We start from the raw sequence: 11,519 nt of genomic DNA, 5'->3' as shown, positions 1-11,519 counted from the left end.
TATAAATAAATTATTATTATTATTATTATTATTATTATTATTATTATTATTATTATTATTATTATTATTATTATTATTATTATTATTATTATTATTACAGTGGTACCTCAGGTTAAGAATTCATTCTGGAGGTCCGTTCTTAACCTGAAACTGTTCTTAACCTGAGGTACCACTTTAGCTAATGGGGCCTCTTGCTGCCGCCGCGCTGCCAGAGCCCAATTTCTGTTCTCATCCTGAAGCAAAGTTCTTAACCCGAGGTACTATTTCTGGGTTAGTAACCTGAAGCCTCTGTAACCCGAGGTACCACTGTATTAGCATCCCACCGGAATGCTCCATCCTTCACCCTGTGCGGGGGGGGAGGTGGAAAGGGAAGAATTGATGGCCAGGGGGGAGCTGGCGAGAGGCTTCGCAACGCCTCTCCAATCCCATCTCCGCCCCCCCCCCACTCCGTCGCCTGCTCCCCCCCCCCCTTCTAGCCCCGTTAATGGCCCGGCCCGCCTCGGCCAGCCGCGCGGCGTCACAATCCTCCGTGGCCCCGCCCCCGGCCAGGTGCTATAAAAGGACGCGCCGCGCGCCCCCGTCCGTCTGCTGCTGCTGCTGCCGCCGCCGGGAGAAGGAGACGCAGCCGCTGCTGTCGCCTCCGCTGGCTTTGCTGCGCGTCCCCCCGAGCGAAGCTGCGCTGTTCCCGGCTCGCGAGCAGGAGGAGCGCCGCTGCCATCCCGGCGAGGGATGGATCGGGGCCCGAGGCCGCTCAGGTTGCAACGCTGAAGCCATGAAGACCCTCATCGCTGCCTACTCCGGCGTCTTGCGAGGTACGCATGGTACCCAAGGAAGGAGGAGAAGGGGGGTGGGGGGTTGGAGGAGGATTTTTTGGGGGGAGGGGAGAAGCATGGGCGTAGATCCACCAAAATTATTGAAATTAACTGAGGTTCTGCTCACACCCCAGTAGAAGCCTGCAAGGCTGCCCCCACCCCGTAATGTCTTTTTTTGGGGGGGGGTTATTTTAACCCGTGATCCCCCCCCCCAAATAAGCTCAACTTTTACTGCGTCCTTCCTTTTGGCAGATCAAGATGATCAGGTGCCAGTGAAGGCAAGGTTTTTTTTTGGGGGGGGGGGGCAATTAGAACAAGATCTGTTATTTGCTTATTGATGTCAACCCCTCAAATGTATTTTCTACAGTTAGGTTTTTACCTCTATCTTCAGTACGTTTTATTTTATTGCTACGGCTCGTGGCTGATGCAAATAAAGATTCTTCTGATTCGACAACTTTAGAGAGTGATCTCCTAAAAAGTAAAATTTTTAGCTGCTCCCCAAATCCTGGCAACGCCCATGGGAAGAAGGGATATTCAATTTTATATTCTATACTCTGCATGTAATCTCTCAATGTCAGGCAGGATCTCTTTTCCTCCGCTCACCCACATCTCCTTCATAGAATCTCCATTATTGTAACTTGAAGCCATGGGTTCGAGTCCTACCACCCAGAGCAGGAGAAAGCAAGCTTCCTCCATCTTCTGTGTGACAGCCCTGGAGATATTTGAAGATGGCTATCATATCATAAATGTCATTTCCAGCCCCCCTTCTGCCCCTCCCCACCTTGCGGTTTTAAAGGGGGGGGGAGGCAGCTGAAGTAAGTAACAATTTGCCAAGGGATAGTGTCCAGCAAGACGACACACATACGCCATATGAATGGCAATGGCAATCAACTTGGGGGCCCCCCTAAATATTTTATTGTGGGGAGTCTGAAGGGCCTCGGGGCCTAGGAGTTGGCTCTTACGAAATGCAGCGGGGCAGATTGCAAAGGTGGCAGCCCCCAGGTGTGTGTACACACCTTGGTGCTGGGAAGAATGTTGTTGGGTTGAGGTGTGATCCCGTATGCAAGAGGGGAAGGGAGAACGGTTATCTGCAATCTTTTAGCCAGTTTCCTTATTCGTGTCTCAAGGAGGTGCGCCATAACAATGGCAAAAGGGGAGCTAAGTTTGAAACGTTGAAAGATCTGCAAGAAAAAGCCGGCCATGCCTTTCAAAAGAAGCTAAAACTGCTTCAAAGAGACATGGAAAAGGCAGGTCAGAACGCAGGTGTCCTCGGTTGTTTGTGGAAAGTGCAGATAATGGGTGCCTCTCGTATCTGGACAGGAATGCTGTTCCACAGAGCAGGGGCAGCCCTGCTCTGTGTTACTGCGCAGATCTCTGGAACTTGCAGGAGAAATTGAAGGATCTTCTCTGGCGATCCCTCATAGCCGAGTAAGATTGTCTTCCATAAACTCAATTTTAACAGTGAGTCCGTAAGTGACTGTGGAGGCCAATTCTGGATCCACACATCCTTCCACAGTGGGGACATAGGTTTCCGGGCGGGAGTTTGATCACAGTGAGGGTTTGCCAAGCGTGCCTTCCTCTTAGTACGTTTCTCCCTTGTGTCCTGAGTTCGAGTGTCTTCAAAGCCCATCAAAGTCTGTTCTCCAATCGGAGCGCTCGCCGGACAGTGTTTCCCAGTTGTTGGTGTTTATGCTACATTTTTAAATATTTGCCTTGAGAGTCTTTAAACGTCTTTTGTTGACCACCGGCATTACGCTCTCCATTTTTAAGTTTGGAATAGAGCAGTTGCTTTGGCAGACGATCATCAGGCATCCGCACATGACCAGTCCAACGAAGTTGTTGTTGAAGAATCATCGCTTCGACACGGGTGATCTTTGCTTCTTCCAGTACACTGGCATTAGTTTGCCTGTCTTCCCATATTATCTGTGACGGCCAACGCCTTGACCCAGCAGCAGATGGGTAGCCAATGCAAATGCCTCAAGGAAGGTGTTTGCATGTTGGCCGTGGTTTGCGCCCCCCATGAGCAGCCTAGCCATTTTGTTCTGCACCAGCTGCAGCCTCCAGACCAACCCCCAAGGGCAGCCCCAGAAAGAGCCCACTGTAGTAATCCAGCCGTTCGGGTACCGATGCACAGATAACTATGGTCAAGGTATCCCCATCCAGGAATGTCTGTAGCTGTCTTAAAAGGCATCTTTAGCTGCTGAGGGCATCTTTGCTAACTGCAAGCCATACAGCCTGATCCATTTTATCAACACCCCCCTTCTCTAGCCTCTTCCAACATGCTTCTTGGTTGTTTTCCTACCTTCCTATTCTGGAATAGCTGAACCCCTTTTTGATGGACTTTTTGTCTCTACGGTTTCCATATGGTATAATGCACCATTCTTCCTATGTTCCCTAGAACTCACATTGATAGCTCTTTAACACTGTGTGCCTCTGTTGGCCGTTGAGGTTTATTTATCCCCAGGTATTTTACCTGTGGGGGACGCGGGTGGCACTGTGGGTTAAACCACAGAGCCTCTTGAGCTTGCCAATCGGAAGGTCGGCGGTTCGAATCCCCGCAACGGGGTGAGCTCCCGTTGCCCTGTCCCAGCTCCTGCCAACCTAGCAGTTCGAAAGCACATCAAAGTGCAAGTAGATAAATAGGTACTGCTCCGGTGGGAAGGTAAACGGTGTTTCCGTGTGCTGCTCTGGTTCGCCAGAAGCGGCTTAGTCATGCTGGCCACATGACCTCAGAAGCTGTACGTTGGCTCCCTCGGCCAATAAAGTGAGATGAGCGCCGCAACCCCAGAGTCGTCCACGACTGGACCTAATGGTAAGGGGTCCCTTTACCTTTACCTATTTTACCTGTGAGGTCCAACAAGGGGTTGGTGTGGAGTTTTCCTCTGTTGTTATTACAGCTGCTTAAAGACAAAAAAAAAAAGCAGAAAGTTAGCCATTCATGGAGGGGTCTGTACAAGTGGAATGGAGCTTCCATCTGCTGGTGCAGTCTACCTTGGAAAACTGGGTGCTGGTGGGCAAACAGAGGAGAGCTGTTTCCTTTGTGCCCTTCTTGGCTGTCAGGCTTCTCGGAGGAGTCAGGTTTGCCGCTATGGAAGAAAAGCAGACTTGAACTTATGGCCTGATCCCGTAAGGTGAAGCCTGAATGGGCCAGTGAGACTGTAAGCATTTGAAACACTAAACCCGTAAATGCAACGATGACCACAGATGCAGTGACCACAAGAAGATCTAGAGATGTGCAAGTATTGGGTGTAAACTAAGCATGCTCTCAAGCTTATTTTCTCTTGCTCTGGAGGTCAGCACCCGAACCGATGGATTCAAGTTACAGAAAAGGAGACTAAACATAGAATCATAGAATTGTAGAGTTGGAAGGGACTCTGAGGATCATCTATTCCAACCCCCTGGAAGGCAGGAAAATGCAGCTGTCCCATACAGGGCTCGAACCAGCAACCTTGGCGCTAACAGTACCATGCTTTAACCAGCTGAGCTAACCAGCCTGATATCAGGAAGAACTTTCTGAACTTAAGAGTTGTTTGACGGTGGAACAGACTCCCTAAGGAGATGCTGGAATCTCCTACATTGGAGGTGTTTAAGCTGATTTTATTATTATTATTATTATTATTATTATTATTATTATTATTATTATTATTATTATTATTGCTTTTCAGGTTTACACATTTCACTATTTTTACAGTCATTTTAACGCTTCAAAACTTGACATCCTTCCCCCTCTTTCTGCGGTTCCTTAAATTTATTTCGGATATCTCCTGCGTATCCAAATTAACTTACGTTGCTCTTTTATTCATCTCCTTTAAGTATGTGCTTTTACGAAACTGCAGGTTATTGCAATAATCCTGCCAATGTTCTTATCTGTTTGCAATTTATCTGTAAATAGACAATAAACCATTTCCATTCTTTTATAAAAAAAGTTTGTTACCTTGATTTCTTATTCTTCCGGAGAGTTTTGCCATTTCTGCACACGTTTTTGTGTTTAAACTGAGTTTTGATGGTCACGGATACTTTAGTTGAGATTCTTGCATTGCAGGGGGTTGGAATAGAGGACCTCTGGGTTCCCTTCCAACTTTACGATTCTATGGTTCTGTGCTATGTTAGGGCAGCAGAGCAGTTTCTGCTTGCAGCCAGGGCTCCATGTGGACTTTGCATGTGGCTGAAAGCAGCTTCCATGTTTCGGAGCGATAGCCTGAATTCTTTGTAGCGCTCATCAAAGGGCTTTGCACATTGGCAATCTTTACTTATTTACTTGCCTTGTGTGCTGTTGGCTTTCCGCTAAGGGGCTCAAGGCCATTCGCCGCCTCACCATTGAATAGGCAGGACCCCAAAGGGACAGAGAGCAAACAGGGAAAATTATGCAAACAGTTCCCAGCGTTCTTTGGCCCTTTTGCGGGAAAGGCTGTGTTGCAGGTGCTCCCTGCCGATCCGAAATTCTCTGGGATGCACCCTGGCCTGCTGTGGTCCTTCTTCTTCATGGTGGCTCCTTGTCTGGCTTCCTCCAGAGAATCAGAGAATCATAGAGTTGGAAGAGACCACAAGGGCCATCGAGTCCAACCCCCTGCCAAGCAGGAAACACCATCAGAGCACTCCTGACATATGGTTGTCAAGCCTCTGCTTAAAGACCTCCAAAGTAGGAGACTCCACCACACTCCTTGGCAGCAAATTCCACTGTCAAACAGCTCTTACTGTCAGGAAGTTCTTCCTAATGTTTAGGTGGAATCTTCTTTCTTGTAGTTTGGATCCATTGCTCCGTGTCCGCTTCTCTGGAGCAGCAGAAAACAACCTTTCTCCCTCCTCTATGTGACATCCTTTTATATCTTTGAACATGGCTATCATATCACCCCTTAACCTCCTCTTCTCCAGGCTAAACATGCCCAGCTCCCTTAGCCGTTCCTCATAAGGCATCATTTCCAGGCCTTTGACCATTTTGGTTGCCCTCCTCTGGACACGTTCCAGTTTGTCAGTGTCCTTCTTGAATTGTGGTGCCCAGAACTGGACACAGTACTCCAGGTGAGGTCTGACCAGAGCAGAATACAGTGGCACTATTACTTCCCTTGATCTAGATGCTATACTCCTATTGACTCCTGTTTCGGGAAGCTTTTACTGTTTGATGTATTATAGCATTTTAATATTCTTTTGGAAGCCGCCCAGAGTGGCTGGGGAAGCCCAGCCAGATGGGCGGGGTATAAATAATAAATTATTATTATTATTATTATTATTATTATTATTATTATTATTATTATTATTATGCAGCCCAGAATTGCATTGGCTTTTTTAGCTGCCGCGTCACACTGTTGGCTCATGTCAAGTTTGTGGTCAACCAAGACTCCTAGATCCGTTTCACATGTACTGCTGTGGAAAAAAAAAAAGCTGTGCTGCCCCATTCCCCCCACTTTCCTGGGAGTAAGTCTTGTTAAAGACCTGGCTTCTTTAAGACTCGCCCAGGTTTGTGCTGTTGCAACCTGATCTCTCCTTCTTAACCGAATTCAGGAGGGATTCCTTCCCAGAAAAGTGTACGGAAATCACAGCCCAGTGGAAACTAAAGACGACCTTTCTTGAAATGCTTCTTTTGCCTGTTAAAGTATTAGCTCAGAAAGCATGTACAGTGGTACCTTGGGTTAAGAACTTAATTTGTTCTGGAGGTCCGTTCTTAACCTGAAACTGTTCTGAACCTGAAGCACCACTTTAGCTAATGGGGCCTCCTGCTGTCACCTCGCCGCCAGAGCACGATTTCTGTTCTCATCCTAAAGCAAAGTTCCTAACCTGAGGTACTATTTCTGGGTTAGCGGAGTCTGTAACCTGAAGCATATGTAACCTGAAGCGTATGTAACCTGAGGTAACACTGTACATTAAAAGCATTGGCTATGAGCCTGTGTGAAAACAATAGTACAGTGGTACCTTGCTTCTCAAATGCCAAAGAGCCTAGAGCTTGCCGATCAGAAGGTCGGCGGTTTGAATCCCCACGACGGGGTGAGCTCCCATTGCTCAGTCCCTGCTCCTGCCAACCTAGCAGTTCGAAAGCACGTCAAAGTGCAAGTAGATAAATAGGTACCACTCCGGCGGGAAGGTAAACGGCGTTTCCGTGCGCTGCGCTGCTTCGCCAGAAGCGGCTTAGTCATGCTGGCCACATGACCCGGAAGCTGTACACCGGCTTCCTCGACCAATAAAGTGAGATGAGCGCCGCAACCCCAGAGTTGTCCACGACTGGACCTAATGGTCAGGGGTCCTCCCCCCTTTATCTTGGTTCTCAAACACCTTGGTACTCAAACAACTTGGAACCCAAACACTGCAAACCCAGAAGTGTTCTGGTTTGCGAACTTTTTTCGGAAGCCGAAAATGCTCCATTTTGAGTGTTACTCTGAGGTCTATCTGTTTTGCTATTTATTTTGCATTTTTGTTGCTCTTTTTGTTTTGTTTTTGTGACTGTGTGGAACCCAGTTCAGCTACTGATTGATTGATTGATTGATTGATTGATTGTGTGACTGCAGTACATCGTTTATTGCTTTCATTTTATGGATCAGTGGTCTTGTTAGATGGTAAAACTCATGTTAAATTGCTGTTTTAGGGGTTGTTTTTAAAAGTCTGGAACGGATTAATCCATTTTGCGTTACTTCTATGGGAAAGTGCACCTTGGTTTTGGAACGCTTTGGTTTTAGAACAGACTTCCAGAATGGATTAAGTTTGAGAACTAAGGTACCACTGTATTGAAATTTATGTATTTCCAGTCCACTTTTTATTCTTGTGGTTTTTTTTTTAAAATGGTCAGCTTAATTGTGGAGGATCTGTAACTTCACATTTATAAGATGCTTGCATTCATTGAATAGATGTCTGTAGTTCCTTCAGGGATTTTTTAAAAAGTTAACAGCACTTTTAAGTATAGGAACAAGCCTTGTGAGATTGGTCAAGATTACCTCCAGATAGCGGACTAAGGTGTGCGTGTAAAGAGTTGTTTGGGGTTTTCCCCGATTCAGAATGAAAAGGCCAGACCCCCAAAGTCATTATGAGTTACACATAATTCTAGAAAGAGTGCAAAACACGATTTGAGGGTTTTTTGCGTTTTTTTTAATGAATTAAATATTTAATCCTCAAAGTTTGGGGCTTAACCTCCCAGTTCAATGCCACCTGGTGTGTTGACGGCAAAGCTGAGATCTCACAGCTCATCTTGACCTGCATAAACTCACCGCATTTTAAAGTGCACAACTTCCTCCAATGAATTATGGGAACTGTAGTTTATCCCGCGCAGAGATATACTTCCAATAACACAACACAGTACAGCTCCCAGGATATGGGGAGGGGGGGCTTTCATGTATTTTTATTTAGTACTTTTCAAGTTTACACATTTCACTAATGTTATACATATCGCTAATTTTACAATCATTTTGACATTTCAACACTTGACTTCCCCTCTTTCGGCGGTTTCTCAAATTTATTTCCAATATCTTCAACATATCCAAATTAACTTAATTTTCTCATTTATTCATCTTCTTTAAATATATACTCTTACAAAAACTGCAGGTTATTATAATCATCCTGCCAATGTTCTTACCTGTTTGCAATTTATCTGTAAATGTTCAATAAACCATTTCTATTCTTTTATTTAAAAAATTGTTATGTTGATTTCTTTCTCTACCGAGACGTTTTGCCATTTCTGCATACTCCATAAGTTTTTGTATCCATTTTTCTTTCGCTGGGACTTCTGCATCTTTCCATTTTGGGGCAAGTAACATTCTTGCCTCTGCGGCTGCATACATGAGTAAGTTTCTATACATTTTGGGTAGTTCTGTCCCTATAATTCCTCAAAGGAAAGCTTCTGTTTTTTTGTTTACAAAGGTTATTTTAAACAGCCTTTTCATTTCATTATATATCATTTCCCCACAAGCTACAGCTCCTAGGATTCTTGGGTGATGGGTGTGTGTATATGTGTGTGTGAAATGTATTTTAAATGTATGTCGCATGTACAAGCCAAGTAACTACACTGGTGCTCTTTAAAAGTAAACTCTTTATATTGGAGAGCCTTGCTTAGGGCCAAATAGGACCCTCTAGGCCATGGGTAGGCAAACTAAGGCCCGGGGGCCAGATCCGGCCCAATCGCTTTATAAATCCGGCCCGCGGACGGTCCGGCAATCAGCGTGTTTTTACATGTGTAGAATGTGCCCTTTTATTTAAACTGCATCTCTGGGTTATTTGTGGGGCCTGCCTAGTGTTTTTACATGAGTAGAATGTGTGCTTTTACAGTGGTACCTCGGGTTACATACGCTTCAGGTTACAGACGCTTCAGGTTACAGACTCCGCTATCCCAGAAATAGTGCTTCAGGTTAAGAACTTTGCTTCAGGATGAGAACAGAAATTGTGCTCTGGCGGCGTGGCAGCAGTAGGAGGCCCCATTAGCTAAAGTGGTGCTTCAGGTTAAGAATAGTTTCAGGTTAAGAACGGACCTCCGGAACGAATTAAGTACGTAACCAGAGGTAACACTGTATTTAAAATGCATCTCTGGGTTATTTGTGGGGCAAAGGAATTGGTTCATTTCCCCCCCTTCAAAATATAGTCCGGCCCCCCACAAGGTCTGAGGGACAGTGGAACAGCCCCCTGCTGAAAAAGTTTGCTGACCCCTGCTCTAGACCTCTTCATCTGAACGTAAGACGAGCCTGCTGGATCTGACCATCCTACAAGCAGGATTTGAATGCAAGACCATTCTTTCCGGCAACCGTGGAGGTAGAGCACATCCCTCGTGGCTGCTAGCCATGGATACCGCCACGAATTTGCCTAATCCTCTTTTAAACTCAACCGCCCAGGCCACTCCACACACACACACCCACACACACACACACACACACCCTGGCGTCACCCCTCCCTGGCCCTCCTCCAGTCGTTTTCCCTCGCTGGAAATCATAGAATTGTAGCATTGGAAGGGACCCCAGCGGTCATTTAGTCCAACCCCCAATGCCTCTTGCTAGCCTAGATGGGGAAGCACATGTGAATGGCCGGACCCAGTGCCAGATTTACGTATAAGCTAAACAAGCTATAGCTTAGGGCTCCACTCTCTTGGGGGGCCCCAAAAAATTTAATGGGAAAAACAAATACTGCATGTACATTTCGAAAATATAGAATAAAAAACAAATAAAATAAAACCTACATGCAGCAACAGTGTTTTGTGTTGTGTAGGCTCCTGTGATGTAAGTCATGGGCCCCGCCTGCGCCCTAAAGTATCACTGGTTTGATTATTTCTATATATAGGGTGCCTACGTTCTGCATGGACTGGTTATTTTGCTATGTGCAAATGGCTTCAGATACCTATTAGGTCCATAAATTAGCGTGTAGCATATATTCAACACAAAAAACAGCGACAATATGTTGTTGACAAAGGACAGCTGGACATATAAAGGGCCCCTTCAGTAGCTTAGGGCAGGCATAGGCAAACTCAGCCCTCCAGATGTTTTGGGACTACAACTCCCATGATCCCTAGCTAACAGGACCAGTGGTCAGCGATGATGGGAATTGTAGTCCCAAAAGATCTGGAGGGCTGAGTTTGGCCATGCCTGGCTTAGGGCCTCATCAAACCTAAATCCAGCCTTGGCCAGACTGTACACCCTATTGAATTTGTACAGCCAGTATTTATGTGTAGGAGAGCATGAAAAGGCCTCTATGCGCACCCTATGGAGGGGCTGCCATGTGGAAGCAGATCTGTCCCTTGCGCTTGGCTCTGTCATGTTGGGCTTCCCTCTGCGATGGCGTGTCGTTCATGCGGGACCCAGGATCTTGGAGACGGGCGACCTGTGGGGCCCTCCAGAGGTCGCCGGATTCCAACTCCCATCTGTCCTGTTGGCCGTCGCTGAGATACGATGGGATTTGTATTCCAGGAGCATCCGGGCTGCTGTTTTCTCCACCCGTGAGCTATTGTTTGATGTTTTATCGTGTTTTTGATATTATGTTGGGAGCCACCCAGAGTTGCTGGGGAAACACAGCCAGGCGGGTGGAGTATAAATAATAAATTGTTGTTGTTGTTGTTATTTGTTGTTGTTTAGTCATTTAGTCATGTCCAACTTCGTAAATGACTAAACAACAACAACAAATAATAATAATAATAATAATAGTAGTAGTAATAATATTTATGATTTATATTGGCTTCCAAATGCACCCTTGGCAGGCTGGCGCAAAATAGGCAAAGCTGCGTAAGAAGGGCAAAAATCCTTGGAAGATGTTTCAAAACGTGCCACTACCTTTTCGTTTGTTAGGTCTCTTTTCCTGTTTTGTTGTCTTGTGTCATTGTTTCTCAGTTTCACGCAACAGGCCCGCAACATATGCCTTGTGTTCTAGGGCTCGTGCCGAAAGGCAAAACCACATATAGTTGGCTTTAATGGTGGGTGAGATTGCCCTGGGCATTTCCCCCTGCAAATTCACCCCCTTTCTGCCCCCTTTTAAAAAATTTTACATGCTTTTGCCACAGGTATAAAGCTCTACTGTATTTAATTTGTAAACTGCTTAGGTACAGGCAACCCTTAGACGACTGCTGGGGTCCCTTCTGACTCTACAAGTCTATTAAAAAGCTCTTTTTTTAATAAGTAACATCTGTCTGCATCCTCAGATTCCTTTTTTGGAAATAACCTCTCCTCTCCTAGGCTGATCCTGAACTGCTTTCCCTGGTAGCTCAGTTGGTTAGAGCCTGGTGGCTGATAATGTCATGGGTTCAGTTCTCATATG

The 11,519-nt window shown here is 45.9% G+C and overlaps 1 protein-coding gene across 1 annotated transcript in view; it reads left to right on the top strand.

Annotated features, from left to right (window-relative positions):
• Positions 1-588: 588 nt before the first annotated feature.
• Positions 589-11,519, top strand: part of DGAT2 (diacylglycerol O-acyltransferase 2) — a 67,517-nt gene continuing 56,586 nt past the window's right edge. The window contains exon 1 of the mRNA XM_081197440.1: positions 589-812. Coding sequence (XP_081053566.1) covers positions 773-812 — 40 coding nt within the window. The 5' untranslated portion in view covers positions 589-772. The remainder of the gene's footprint in view (positions 813-11,519) is intronic.

Source organism: Podarcis bocagei, assembly GCF_964188305.1.
Source record: "Podarcis bocagei genome assembly, chromosome: 6".
In the NCBI taxonomy this organism is placed as follows: domain Eukaryota; kingdom Metazoa; phylum Chordata; class Lepidosauria; order Squamata; family Lacertidae; genus Podarcis; species Podarcis bocagei.
The sequence above is the reverse complement of the archived record's forward strand: the minus strand, read 5'-3'. Positions and strand labels throughout refer to the sequence as shown.